The sequence below is a fragment of the Tremella mesenterica genome (assembly GCF_000271645.1).
Source record: "Tremella mesenterica DSM 1558 unplaced genomic scaffold TREMEscaffold_5, whole genome shotgun sequence".
Lineage (NCBI taxonomy): Eukaryota > Fungi > Basidiomycota > Tremellomycetes > Tremellales > Tremellaceae > Tremella > Tremella mesenterica.
In genome coordinates, this window is record NW_006711229.1 from 1,309,906 (window position 1) to 1,324,255 (window position 14,350).

A 14,350-nucleotide genomic window follows, 5' to 3' on the forward strand; every position below is an offset into this window, starting at 1 on the left:
CCTAGACAAGGAACCGATTCTTCAATCACTTCTTTCTCTTTGAATGGTTTAACGAATCCTACAAATCTATCAAATCTATCAAATTCAAATTCAAACTCGACAAATATATCAAACGTACCAATTACTACCAGTCTTACGAATAATTCAAAATCATCAATTTTGACGAGTGGCAATTTTCCAAATCCCATAAACCTATCCAGTTCAACAAATTCATCAAATCCTATCACTTTATCGAATCTTTCGAGTTCTGCTCAACTTCATCAAGAAACACTAAAACTTTCAGAAGTGTCAAACGTAACTTCTGGTACAGATTTGAAAAGGATAGAAAAAACCCATACGGATAAATCTCAACCAAGTCTACCATCACCTCCTCTGACTGGGACTATCCCACTTTACTCAAAGGATGTTGTCGATTCACGTTTTATCAAATCGGGTGTGGAAATTCCAACAATGGTACGAGACATGTGAGTCTTCTCTTTTCATCTCCTTTTTCACATACTATTCATATCCTTCCTATTTACCCTTGCTTCTTTCTCATGTCTGAGACGTGTTGGATGGGGGAGGTGGGGGTGAACAAGGTATTCACAGCTTTTTTTATCTGCTTCTCTCGCACATGTCTCATGTTTCATATCCTCATATCCCATGTCCCATACCCCCACCCGCGCTGTGCTTCATGTCCCAAGTCATAATACACATTTCCGCCCTTTCTCACTCCCCCCCCCCCTCCGCCTCCCATCTCCAGCTGATCAGTAATCATCTCTCACGCCCTCCATCAGACCATTGTTCTCTCATTACAATATCATCCGATTATCCTCCTCGCTTATATAATAATACTTGGATCTCATGATCATACTAGCGAAGTAGAATCATGACTTACATCATCAGAATCAACCCAACCGATCCTTTCTCCATTCCACAAAGATCTCATTTATCACCAAATCAACCACCTCTCCTCCAAGGGAATATTTTGAATCTAGGACAAGATGTAAATTTCAATCAGAATAAATTAAGACCTAGAGGATTTAGTGATCAAGGTCCAGGTCCTACGAGACCTAGTATACATCCATTACCACAACGACAACATCCATATTCTGATCAAAATGATAGAGATGAGAGTTCTCGTGTTAGAGCACATTCGGATCCACGTGCGAATATCTCGGGTCATACCGTTTCTGCACCTTCTGGTTCTGGATTATCTGGGTTGTCTGGGATTTCAGGGAGAGCAAGTGAGGAAGGAGGGAGTAAAGAAGAAATCAAATCTTCCAGAGCTGGGTTAAAGAGGAGACAAAAATATAGAAGAACCAGAACGGGTTGTTTGTGTTGTAGGACAAGGAGAATAAAATGTGATGAGGGTAAACCGACATGTAGGAGATGTTTGATTGCTAAGAAATCGGTGAGTCAATTTAAACCACAAAACCTAGTTCCTCTCTTCATATTTCTCGATATTGTCCTCACTTCCTCATTCAGCTTCCTTATTACTTATTCCTCCTTCTGATCATCATTCTTGGAGTTTTCGTCGACGTGCAAGAGAATGTCAAGCTCATAAAAGTGTCAATACCCAGAACCTGAAGAAGCGCCCAGAAGAGAATCCAAATCCAGTGATCATAAACGTTCCAGAAGCGCAAGCAGTACCCCTAGCAGTGATGATGAATTACTGCCCAACCCTAAGCCTTTGACGGAGAGGGCGAGAGGTAAACGTAGAGCTAGCGGTGAAAATGTTTCGGGAACATCTGGCGATGTCTTTCTTCCGTAAGTCAGAAACTCTCTTTTGTCACTCGAATCTCTACCTAGAAAGTCCGACCAGAGTCAGAGAGTCTCGAGCTTGTGAGGCATGACTTGATCTGGTATGGACAGACATTCAGGAGTACACGGGAGTGATATCAGGACTGGGAACGTTTTGATACTTTTCAAAGCTCTCCTAGATCATACTATGAGAAAGATCAAAAACTGATGTCACCAGTGACGAAGAAGTCTTCACATACCCTCAATATCCCGTCGATACTTCCGGTTCAGGAATAGGTCTCTTACCTCCTGTCGATTTCAATTGGGATCCGTCCATGGTCGGAGAGTATGGCGTGGGTTTGGGTGATGATGGTACGAGTGGATATGCAGATGAAAGAGTTGGTCAGGTTGATGAATGGGCAGGAGGGATGATAGGGAGACAAAGGTGGGGTGCTGTAGGAGGTGCACCCATGTTGTCCACTCCGAATTGTGAGTCTAATTTGGTATCTATTTCTCTCTTATTCACCCACTGTACCCTTTTACCATCCTACTTCGCCAGTCAGTTTATAGCCTACCTACGTGGTAATCTATACATACTTTCCTCTTTGGTTCTCAGATAGCTACGTCGGACCGAACGTCTGTGTCACAGTCATTCGTATCATTCCAGTCGTCCCGTCTCTTGCATGGAATTCAGGGGGAAGACAGTGCTTGGCAACGGCCGTGGAGTCGGTCATGTTATCCATTGACTAACTTCCAGTCCTCCTTCCTTGGTTCCCTACGGCAGAAGAACGTAGTTTGATATTACACTACTGCGCCAACGCCGCCGATCTCATGATGGCTATTCCCTCTGGTCTCAATCCGATGTTAGCTATCAACCTCCCCTTGGCTCTGGACAGTCCTAGGGGTATGTCTATAATTCGGGACAACTGTCCTGTCCTTTCCCCTTCACCTCTCTGGTCCTCTGGTCCCATGTCGCTCCCTGCTGCTTCATTACTCCGCCTCTTCATCTTCTTTCACTCCCCTATCTCCGGAGTCCTCTCATGCCCTCCGTTCCTCCATTCCCTTTCTTCCCCCTATCGGCGAGACCCCCGATTCGTCTCAAAAGGAGGAGAATCTGATGGACATCACAGACTGACCAACAGGAATGAACACTTCCGCCGACGCACTTCGTATAGCTCTCCTCGGAATAGGTGCCATACATCAAGCTTTTCTTCTTGCCCGAAGTGGCGTAAGCACCACACAAACCGCGGCCATGTTTCAATACGCTAGTAATCTCCGAGATGTGGGTAAACAGATGGTACGCAGTGCTGCGGTTGAGAGTGGAGGAGGTAGCAGTGATGCGGCATTGGGAGCAGGGACGGCTTTGGCCACTATCGATATTTTCTTCGGCGGCAGTGGCTGGCAAGAAAATTTCAAGTTGGCAAAAGAGATGGTCGCTTTGTGAGTTTTCAAAATTCTCCCGTCGTGTGTATCACATAATTGCTCGCCTTTCTCGCACATACTCTATCGACTGCCAAACAGCCTTCCAAGTGGATCAGTCGTTCAACTTCTCTCTGACCAGCTTCTTCACCCCACGGTGTGCCGTAATACGGTATACAGCTGTGTCATCGAGAATTATGCGATGGGGAGCTAGAGGAAGGTGTGGTCGAGCGATGCGCACGTGTACTGACAAACAGCCGAGGAGGACCAGCAGAAATGCTCAAACGTTCTAAACCCACCCTCTTGGCCGACGGCGTGACTTTATCTCCCGCACGGATGTTGCTAGAGATTCTGGCGATATACGAGACGTTTGGATGTCTGACTACTGGTACAGAGCCAAGTTTGATAAGTGATCAATGGGAGCCTTGGTGGTAAGTATTGCATCATATCTTCGAGAGACTTACATTGCTGACGAGTAGGTTCGAAACAGGCGGATCCACGTACGAGGAACATTCCGTGGAGAAACAATTTGGAAGTGAGTTGTCGTTCTATCTCCTCTGTTATCCTCCACCGTTCGAAACTACTTTCCATATCCCTAATCTCCCACACAGCTATGTGGGCGTCACCTCTTTCTTAACTTACCGTCGCGTTTGTATTGTACGTCCAGCAGATCAGAATACTTGGTGGAGAATCAATACTTACATCAGTGTCCCGGATGATGGTCCAGCTCTTTGCACGCATCACTCGTCTCCTCGCTCGCGTAACGCGTTCTACGACAATCATCACAGAAGCAGACCCTCTTGCCCTTTCCTCCCCTCACACAGCTCTAGGACCCTCTCCAATCTCACCATCTGAATCCAGCTCGGCCGTTTCCGCGATCCTCGAATCGACTTCTTCCATACCCATCGCTATAACACCTTCTGCCTTGTCATTGATGGCCTTTGGCGGTATAGATCCATTGGTCGTTGAAGCTAGACAATTGAAGAATGACGTCGATGCCTGGATAGAAAGTTTAAAGTTAACCACTTTGGAACATGAACGAGTACAAGTGGGGAACCGGGCGTATGCCCATGCTATGAAGGTCAGTCGTCTTCTCTATTCGCAGTGATCCTCACACGTCATTCCAATCAGTTGATCGGTGAGTAGAAATACTCTCGTCGGAAGACTTAGGAATGTCACAAGAAGGGAAAGAGAGTACGAGCTTCAACGTTACTGAATGCTAAAAGTGCAGATATTGTTACTCCGTAACGTATTCAAATATCCCCGAGAAGATGCGAGGGTGCAAGATGCGGCCGTGGAAGTTTTACGACATTGTTCTACTTCGACAGCATTGTTAGGCATGTCTATTGAGTGAGTATCGTCGTATTCGCCCACAATTTCCGGTCAACTTTCTCATGCCCCCTACTTACTCACTTAACAGCTGTCTCACTGAAACGTCTCTGAGACCCCCCAGTATGAAAAGAAAAAGCATGCTGACTTCCAGTCTCACATGGCCTGCTATCATTGCTGGATGTTGTGTCACATTGCCTGATCAAAGACAATGGCTTTTGACACTTTTGGAAGGATTCAAGTGAGTCGTCTTTCATCTTCCTATTCATCACGATTCCGTTCACCACCTACGGATCATATTTGTTGTCGTCATGATCTCTCTGAACCGGTTCAATCCAACTGTCATGGAGATACACTGACAATCAGAGCGCAATGCTGTTTCGACATTGAGACTGCCTCTCGGATAATCCAAGAAGTCTGGCGTCGCGTGGATGCCAATGAGCCTAGGGGAGATTGGAAGGAAGTATGTGAGGATTTGGGCTTACAGGTTTTGTGAGTTTGTCTTTCCTTTGATTCTCACTCCACCCATATATCTAGTTTCCCGTATATCATTGAGTCAGACCGATGTTGAATTCATTGTCAAAGAGTCGGTGCTGATATCATAGACTGTGTTGATAATTTCCAAAGAGAGGAAGTTGTGCATTATCAATCATCTGGAGATCTTGGGAATTGCTCAGCATGGCTGTTCAAAAACGACATGTGTATTTATTGGGGAAACCGAGTGTCTATAATGATCATTGAACACGTCAAAGGGGAATGATGATGAAGTATGACGACCTGAAACGTAATGGCAAAGCATGTGCATGCAGATGGATGAATGTATAAATCTTTCATCCATATTGAAAAAATTGTGTCCGTTGCTATATCGATCCTTTCAAGTCGCAATCTCCTGTAGATTTGATCTTGGGCATGTACTTGTGCACTTCATTCACACTTTGATCTTACAACAATGCATCATCCACAACATACATAACCTACACAACGACGGCAAATTTGTCCTTCGGCGTCGGCCGTCAGCAGGATCTGACTCGCGTCCTCGAAAGAGAAGACTACAGGTTTTGTGCTCAGAGGGGAATGGATTCAGGAGAAAGTGTTCAATTCTTCAGTCGAGATAAGAGCGAAGGGTAGTGATGGATGAGGAAAGGTTCAACAAGACTAATTTTCTATCGTACACAGAAACTTATGAGTGGAAATCGTAAAATCAGAAACCAGCGAAGGATGAGGAAAGATAAGTTGCCGGACATGTTCATTAACACCTGACCCGACCCCATATATCCCTCTTACATCCTCCTCCTCCTCCCCCTCCCCCTCCTCCATGCGTGGTAGTAGTAGTAGTGGTGGTGGTGGTGGTAGCCACGACGCTCGTACTCGTGGTCGTGGTTGTTGGTGTGATACTGGGAGACTCTGACGTAGCTGGAGGTGGAGCGGGAGGAGCGGGCATCGGAGGAAAAGTGATATTGCCGATAGGAGCACCTCCAAAGACGTCCCAATTGGTGAGATGTGTCCATGATTCTAGGTTTGTCCAAATATCATCCAAGTTGAAAGTTCTGGCCGTGTTGTAGTTGTCATATACCGTCACACTGAGGTTAGTTTCGGTACTTTGGTATTTTCTCTGCTTCTTGTATCTGAGTGAAGCACATAGAGAGGAAAGGGAGAGGTAGTGAGTGAGTGGGTCAACATAATCCGTATGACAATGTGAGGGCGAGGTGAGAAAGGGAAGGGATGAATTAAAATCCGAGAAGAAAAGGGAATGGAAGAGACGAACTCACTTCAATGTCTTCCCATCCCATCCGGTAGTAAGCGCGGCCACACATTCCGAATTTCCTAGAAGCTTATTACTTGCACTCATTCCTAACAAGATAGGTGAGCTATCCACATGTTGTCTCAACATGTTTACTTATCCGTCAGCCTTTCCGTCTTTTTGAAAATAAAAGACTTACAGAGCTCAGCCTTGTCCGTATCACTAGTCAAATCCGGATACTCCGTAGTGGCGTCCAAACCGGTGACGGCTTCTAACGCATTGTCGCAGCCGCTGGCTTGACCTTTGAATGTCCATAGATTGTAGTATGAGACTTTGTAACCATACGGCCACCTGAAATCAGTGAATTGACACTCTATCACTCGAATGTTGACTTTGGAAAGGTTTAGACGATGACGAGCCTCCAAGAATATGAATGGAGACATGGGACGAGGAAAGGTCAAGAGAACCATCTCCTGGGCAAGGGTTTACATGAAGCGGAGGCTTGGAAGATGAGGAGAGAAGCTAGTAAGATGAAGAAACTCACCAATTGGTCCCTGGTACACCTACCACACCTTCAGGATCACTAGCGGGAAGAGTGACATTGGTCCATTGAGGCTGGAGCGATTCCGGTTGAGCCAGTACGAACCCAGTCATCAACTGGGTATCGGGTTTCCCGCCTGGTCCTATCAGTAACTACTCACATCTCTTCAATATTTCTGCCATACGCGAACAAGGTTGGAGATTGCAGATTCATTGTCCAATGAGTGTCATTGGATCAGGAGAAGATCCAAAACTAAAGGAAAGTACGTATACTACAGTATGAATCAGACGGGATAGAAACATGTTTTGAGTTTGGGGAGAAAGTGAAAGTTGACAAATTGAGGACAGGACAATTTGAGAAACACTCACCAGGCGTATACACATTCGTCGTGATCCATCCTTGATTCTTGTGTACTATGGAACACATAGCAGCTGCTAGATCATCCATTGTCACAGACTCTTCGAATGGTGCCATCGTCACCATTTGATCTATTCCATCAGCTACGTAGTCATGATAATTTCGTCTCGCATGATCCGACGCGCGGCCGATTTGCTCCACCCTTGCTATCCCCTACACCCGTCGTATCTGTAGGCTATAGTACCGAGATCTGAAAGGTGATTCGGACCATGGGTGGAGCGGTCAACGAAGGTAGTCACTAGCAGAATGAGCATTCCAAAGGGTAGAGAGGGAAAGGGGTACCCCAGAGAAGAAAACACCACTAGAAGAGTGAGACAGTGAAGAGGATGAACCTCACCTCTTGTGATATCCTTACAATCCAATCCACCCGGGACGTACACCGGTCCGGCGGCGGTGGCGTTGATAGCTGAGACCTGCTCAACTACCAGTCAGTCACACCAGTTTCCGACCGAATAAAAACTTACCATTTCCAAGTATGGCCAACACCACTCCACCCAAGGTTGCAGAAAAAATCATGTTTCTATTATGCAAATTGACTCTTCTCAAATCGTCAGATGGGCGGTGGAGAAGCCCATACTAAAATACTACTACAGCTCAATATCTTCATCTTATGCCTGACACATGCACAACTTGACGTCCTTTGCCTATCCCCGACCGCCTTTCCTTTCATCCATGTGTCCTGACAAGGGGCGTGAGGGTAGATATGCTCCTCGTTTGTCAGTAGTTGAGACAGCCGAGTAAAATCCCGTGACGGTGAAAGATATGCCACATTTCCAAACCTGTTCAATGGCCGTCAAATGGTCAATACATAGTCAGAGTCGTCAATAATGATCAGTATACATTGTCAGACGCATGTGGTCTGACTAGCTAACATTTACATGAAACCCCTCCTGCCCCGGCCGTCTGATTGACGATGACAGTGACTGTGAACGGTGCTTGATCTTGAGGTCCTGACAGACACGTCGAGTTCGCTGCGGGCGCACTTTTTGATGAACTGTTCGACGACGACGAAGGGTCTTTCGGGGGTTGGCTGCTATTGGCAGCCTTACCACCTATGGGCAGACCTGCAAAGTAGTCCCAATTAGTGAGGTGGGTGTATTGGACCACGTCCGGGAAGAGATCATCAAACGCAATTGTCTTCCATCCTACAAAATTCTCGAAGACGACAACACTGTTAGTCAGTATCTCACCTACGACCAAGTACTTCCCCATTGGAACACGGGATATTTCGTGTCGGGGTGAAAGCGGCCACGACTTTCCATCGTGATGTCGAAATGTTAGGGGCGCATGTCCCCATGTCCTCGCACACGAGAGAAGTGAAGTAATGATAAGGAGGCGGAGAAATTCGTTCTGTGTACTTACTTAATATCGGGTTTGGTCCCATTTGTGGTGAGCACCGCTTGGCAGTCCGATTGCGGCGAATCGTTCGAGCTATTCTTCCGACCTAGGATGATAGGTGAACCATCAGCATACTGTACTAGCTGATCCCCTGCATATAAGCCTTAACTTTGGGCTGACAAGCAAAGACGTACGAAAGAGATTCTTGGCCGCAGTATCATTCGATTGAAGCGTGACTGTGGTGGCTTTAAAGCCTGTCATTGCTTCCAGTGCATTCTGGCAAGAGTTGGGTTGGCCATTCTGGATGTAAAGATCATTATATGCCGTTTTGAACCCGTAAGGCCACCTGAAGTCAACATTTCAGGTTCAGATCATCGTTGTAAACGTCTTCAAGGAGAGTAGGACTTGTTCTGAGGGTTTAGAGGGCAATCGGAAGGGCAGGCATGGCATAGAGAATGGAGCCGAGAGGAGGGAGGAACAGTAGTCTCACCAACTGGAATTTTTCTTGACGCCAGTGACTCCAGCAGGATCGGAGTTGGGAAGGGTGACCTCTGTCAAGACGGCATCGAGTGTACCTGGCTTGGCCATTCCAAACTTGGTCGGAGCTTGAGTGTCTGCAGTCTTTCCTAGATTATCAGTGGTGAACACGTCGCAATTTCCGCGCGGGCGCTGCCAGCAGGACCACTCATTCCGTCCAATGAGTCTTCGATCCAGTATGTGCCATGTTCTTAATGTGAGACAGATGAAGTGATACAACTCACCTGGAAGATAGATATTCGTCGTAATCCAGGTCATCCTCTTGTTTACTAGGCAGCATAAGGCAGCAGCTAGGTCAGTGGCCAAAATGAGGCTGTTGTTCGGCGCCGTCGACAACACCATTTGATCTGGTTTTTCAGTCCATCTGATCTCAATGATACGTAGTAACGATGAGTTCTACTTCACAAACAAGTGTTCCTGAGATGGGTGAAAGTGATTATCTTTAGGATTGAAGTAGTTGAGAGAGGATAAGAAAGTGAATGCCATCTACTTACCCTTGGTTATGTCATAGCAAGGCATATTTGGAGAGTAGACGGGACCTGCCTCTGACGCAGTGATCGCAACGACCGGTCCGACTAGAAAGTGTCAGTCCTTATTCGCGAACATACATGATCAAACTTACCCTTCGCTAACGAAACCAGCACAATCGCAAGCATTGTTGAGAGTAACTGCATATCTCTTATTTGAAGCTTTCCTTGTCTTGTGACAGGGGATGAAGTTGAGTATGTTCACTCTTTATAGACCACGGGAGAAAGTCCGGGCTTTGTGTCCACGCTGTCTCCTGGGTGTCAGTTACCCATTGGGTCTCCCAAACCTCCTTTCCGTTTATCAAGTGGGCCTGAGGGGTCAGGAGGGGATCAGCTACATGTGTGTGCCGGTGTCCTTGACCGAGTGTGAGCGTATTCTCCGTTCTTTCCTTTGAATCCCCTTCGGTCAGGCAAAGGAGCTGTTCCCGTGACGAGGGACGGTTCATGGTAAGCAAGGAATAAAGGAACGGGTGGCACACTGGAAGCTAATGACCAAGAGAGGGGGATGGGTAAGAGAGGAGTGTCGAGTGAGCGGGGGTATTCGACTTGTGATCGGGGGGAATGCAGCCCTAAATCAGCATTGACCCGTCACGGGAGTGTTGTCGAGGAGAGGAATAGTAGATAGCCGAGATGATGGGTCAGAAGTCAGCACACATGGACGGATGACATGCATGATACGGGACTGACGAGGACATGATTGTCAATGATTATACTACACTTTTAGGACTGGCTGACTTCTGGTTGAATGCGAATGCTGTGATGTTTTTCGGATGCAGTGATGGTTATTCATGTGTTGTGATGCAATGTGATGACGTTATTGAGATGTCGTGCGATGATATTGACCAAGCTTGGTAATTGAAATAATGGAGACCGACGATGGAGGCGAGACCACAGGGGCGAGTATTGTAAAAAGAAAGCACAGTTACTCAGTGGTCGCAGCAATAGGCACAAGGGAACAGGGTGGTCAATGAGGAAGAAAGACAATGGCAGCTGAAAGTAGAGCGAGTCATAGGTAAGCTGAATCGAACGCGCCAGAGGCGTAATTGTACAGGTCGGGCTCCGGGATGCCGAAACTCGAAGTGCTCACGGCTATTTTCGGTCAATAAAATCTCCCCCAGTGCCGTGAACAACTCACTCGACAAGGTGGAAAGTCTAGCGGCAGCCGATCTCTGCCGAGTGAACGGATTATCCGGCTGACTTTTAGCGGAGAGGTGAGCGATCGTCGGGACGAAGCCCACCTCGGGGAAGGGTTCTTCGTCCCCTTGACGAGCGCCACTGGAACTCTTCGTCAGCCCCGTTGCTCCGTTCAGGACTAAAGCTTACTAAAAGAGCTTCGGACGCCACTGCTCGATGACGCCCATGACAGCAGAATTTCGGAACTTGTTGATGAGACTGGCTTTACCCCTTGTGGTGAGTGCTGCACGTCGCGGGAAGGTGAGGACCCACTGAATGTTCGCGTACGAGACTTGAAGCACCTTCTCACTTGAGAAAAGGTTCCATTTTTTCCCAACCTTGGCCTGTATGAATGCGTACAGAGCGCCTACGTCGACGAAATTCACGAAAGCATATCCAACGTTACAACAGTTCTTGAAGTCGAAGCGAAGATAGACAAAATCAAAGCGGCGAGGAACAACCTGGAGGATCAGTGTGATCAAGTCTTATCAAGGAGCTCACCTCATGGAGGATGTCGATGAGCTGGTCTCGCGAGAGTTTGTTCTACCTCATCAATTTTCGAAAGCAGCGATGCGAGAATACTCACAGGAACGTCTTTGATCATGACAGTGGTACGTGGATCCAGTCCAGACAAGATTCTCTCCGGAAAGACACGATTCTCTTCTGGGATTGCTTGCCGGTCGTAAGGATTCCATTGACGACCAAGGCCTTGACCCAGTCTTGACCGCGCTGAGATGTCCATTGTGTTCATGATGCCAGCGATTGTGCCCGGTTCTGACATACGACGACTCATGGCTTCGAGATGGGAAGGTAAAGGTCTTTCGGGGTACGGCGGGAACGAGGCATGTTTCTCGAAGGGGCGCGTCAAGGGAATGTAAGGTCCGAAGATGTCAGAGCTGGGGTTTGTCTCGTGCGAGTCTTTGTTCTCCGTAGCATAGGAAGGCCAATGTCCGGTTGAAGGGTCTTGAGCGGCAGAGACTACGTTGCGGCGACGTAAGAGGGGCTCGATACTCTGTCGTACATCATTCCCAATGTAGGTCGAAGAGCCCAAAGTGTTGACGAGACGCTCAAGCAGCGGTTGAGAGCTCTGAGAGGCATAGCGGGCGCGACTTGCATTCCCAGAGATGGATGTGCCGTCCAGGATCCCAATGGCGTCACGAGCATGACGTGCATCGAAGAACTCCGCAAAGAAAGACTGAGTCATGTGTCAGCTCACACTCAAGAACCGTCGAGGTCGCGCCCACCTTGTTTCCTGCACCCAACGATTCAAGCTTCCACAAGTCGCCAATAGATTCAAGCAAGTTCTGGTGGTCAGCGAAGCGACCCCAGTATGGGGATGCTACTTGCCTGCAGGAGATCGATGTCGACTTCGTGCTCAAAGTCAATGACGACACTGGGCTCACAGTCCCCAAAAACAATATTCCATTCCTCCTGAGAACCCACAATCTTACATCATCAGATATCCTTTACACGATATGGTAGAGCTCACTTGTTCAACAATGGCCCTCTCCATCTTCATACAGTGTAGGGAGAGTGGGCGATCGTTGTTCTTGAAAAAGACCGACTGGTTGCGAAGCCCTTCGTAAAGTTTTGTCGTTTCCCTCGGGTCGTGGAAAGCGACCACCACCTAAAAGTCAACTTCCGTATGCCATAAGGAATTGAGGACTTACACAACCCTTACTGCTCAGATGCTTGACGATGATTGCCTTGAAGTCTGCGAAAGACTGCTGTTTCAGATAGTTTGAGATCGTAAGGCTAAGCTCACCTTGACCATCGCCTTGATCTGTCGGTCATCCACGTCACGAGGTACATTGGACAACTGCAATTTTAGTTGATGCTACACGTTCGTGCGCGTATAGACGTACCATTAGATATCTGCCCAACTCATGAGCAGTCAAGGTGATATCGCTGTGACGGATTCTGGGCAGTTTCTGCTCCATTCTTCTGTTACCCGGAAGGTCGGAAACTTGACGGTCCTTCTCTTCAACATCGTCCCAGGGGTTGAAAACCGAAGTTTCTGGTCTGCGCGACTTGCTCAAAGAATTATTGATGATCGGCGAGAAGTCGTGTTGATGAGAAGGTGTCCGGAGTTCAGTTGTCGAAGCGGACGGAGGGGTTCGAGACATGTCTATCAAGATCAGCCTCTTTCGTCACGTTCAACAAAGAGGCTATACCTGTGTGGGCAGGTGTCTGATCAGAGGGACGCCACTGCCAGATCTAAGCCGTCAGCGAGTACAGTCGAACTAAAGTAAGAACAGGACCTTGCTGTTGTTGGCCGGTGTAATTGGGTCACCAGAGAAGGTGAGTTTAGAAAAGTCCGGAAGCCCAAGCTCAGCGCCTATGGGTCGGAAGATGTCCGAGTTTGGGTTAAGCTGGTGAAGTCAGCTCACCGGTGTTTTTCGCCTTCCGCAGAGATCTCTATTGATCTAGTGAGATGGTGAAGAAGGGATAGTTTGATCAGCACTCACCGTCACATTTCGGTCTCTCACTCTCTCACCGGGACTCAGCCCACGAATAGGACGCTGTGGCACTGGAGTATTAGGCGGTTGGATCATCCTGGCGGTAAGAGGTATAGTTCCCACAGGGAGAAGGGAATCAGTGAAAGCACTTACATTCGAGAAGGAGTACTCGAGCTGCTTCTCATGTGTGTTGCTGGAGATGAACGAGAGTGACTCAAAGGGGGGCTGCCCTAGTGAATCAGCATCTTTCCATCGACATAGCAAAGAATTCGCTTCACCAATAAGACGGAAGTCATTGAGGAGAATATGTGGGGAAGAGAAGGAAGGGTGAGCGTGGTGGACTTACCTTGTAATACTTGCCATCGGAAAGAGAGGAATCAAACATGTCGGATGAGCTGTGAATTGTGGTGAGGAGAAAATCTTTGAGTGAGTTACCAAGTAGAAGCAGAAGAATAGATTACTTTTTCGTCGTCTACGAGACGGTGAGATAACGAGGGACGAGTGCTAAGTAGAAGAGATGTGAGGAGGCTTTATACAGGATACTGTACTCGGTATACAATCTGTGTACGTGTTTATGGAGTGAAGGTAGGTGAAGGAAGAGATGTGAGGAAGAGAAGAAGAAAGAAGATTGTGTGGGTAGAGAGAGAGAGAGAGAGAGAGAGAGAGAAACGGAGGCTACGAGTGGAGGCTCACTTTTGATTTTCTTTCAATTTGTCGTAATTTTTCGAAAAAAAGTGACACGCCAATCGAGACTATGTAAAAAGAGAGAGAAAAAAAAGCAGTCACGCTATCTGAAGTCTGAAAATCCACTCAGCTCGAGAATGAGACAGAGAGGAGGCAGTGCTCTAATCCTTAGCTTCCTCCAGGGCCGAGGGGTACGGAAGGGGTTGGACCTGAAGTCGAAATGGAGACACAGCTTCTATTGCTATCTGTGCCAACTCTCGAGCTGACAGACGATAGTAGACCCCCTGAGTGGCGACAATGTGGTACGGAGCAATCGCGAGATCGTGAGAGCTGCTACACCAGGGTTAATGAGAGACATGTCGGTTCTGGAGCGGTGCTAGAGATGCAGGGAAAAAAGACAAAAAATAAGGCTCGAGCGGATCAAAAATCAGGCGCGTCATGGCGGGTTTCTTTTGATTCCGCA

General features: G+C 47.5%; 4 protein-coding genes across 4 annotated transcripts; 1 reads left to right on the plus strand and 3 right to left on the minus strand.

Annotated features, from left to right (window-relative positions):
* Positions 1-868: 868 nt before the first annotated feature.
* TREMEDRAFT_68786 (uncharacterized protein) lies at positions 869-5,085 on the plus strand (the record flags this gene model as incomplete). Its single annotated transcript, XM_007004738.1, has 13 exons — positions 869-1,184; positions 1,218-1,393; positions 1,550-1,749; positions 1,961-2,211; positions 2,480-2,626; positions 2,865-3,162; positions 3,399-3,572; positions 3,621-3,676; positions 3,849-4,222; positions 4,373-4,491; positions 4,625-4,711; positions 4,837-4,962; positions 5,076-5,085. The coding sequence occupies 13 exons, from the start codon at positions 869-871 to the stop codon at positions 5,083-5,085; spliced, it is 2,334 nt and encodes a 777-aa protein (XP_007004800.1).
* Positions 5,086-5,719: 634 nt separating this feature from the next.
* On the minus strand, positions 5,720-7,685 carry TREMEDRAFT_62492 (uncharacterized protein; the record flags this gene model as incomplete). Its single annotated transcript, XM_007004677.1, has 7 exons — positions 5,720-6,095; positions 6,240-6,366; positions 6,411-6,562; positions 6,756-6,888; positions 7,121-7,240; positions 7,507-7,590; positions 7,634-7,685. 7 exons carry the CDS (start codon positions 7,683-7,685, stop codon positions 5,720-5,722), a joined length of 1,044 nt encoding a protein of 347 aa, XP_007004739.1.
* Positions 7,686-8,036: 351 nt separating this feature from the next.
* TREMEDRAFT_62493 (uncharacterized protein) lies at positions 8,037-9,700 on the minus strand (the record flags this gene model as incomplete). The annotated part of the gene is made up of 7 exons (XM_007004678.1): positions 8,037-8,340; positions 8,532-8,658; positions 8,702-8,853; positions 8,998-9,133; positions 9,269-9,391; positions 9,539-9,619; positions 9,667-9,700. The coding sequence occupies 7 exons, from the start codon at positions 9,698-9,700 to the stop codon at positions 8,037-8,039; spliced, it is 957 nt and encodes a 318-aa protein (XP_007004740.1).
* An 877-nt stretch (positions 9,701-10,577) lies between these two features.
* TREMEDRAFT_62494 (uncharacterized protein) lies at positions 10,578-13,588 on the minus strand (the record flags this gene model as incomplete). The annotated part of the gene is made up of 17 exons (XM_007004679.1): positions 10,578-10,660; positions 10,707-10,852; positions 10,895-11,205; positions 11,246-11,287; positions 11,331-11,473; positions 11,528-11,939; positions 11,989-12,048; positions 12,188-12,190; positions 12,234-12,371; positions 12,415-12,468; positions 12,510-12,581; positions 12,610-12,872; positions 12,919-12,961; positions 13,006-13,116; positions 13,213-13,300; positions 13,357-13,433; positions 13,550-13,588. The coding sequence occupies 17 exons, from the start codon at positions 13,586-13,588 to the stop codon at positions 10,578-10,580; spliced, it is 2,085 nt and encodes a 694-aa protein (XP_007004741.1).
* Positions 13,589-14,350: the final 762 nt, after the last annotated feature.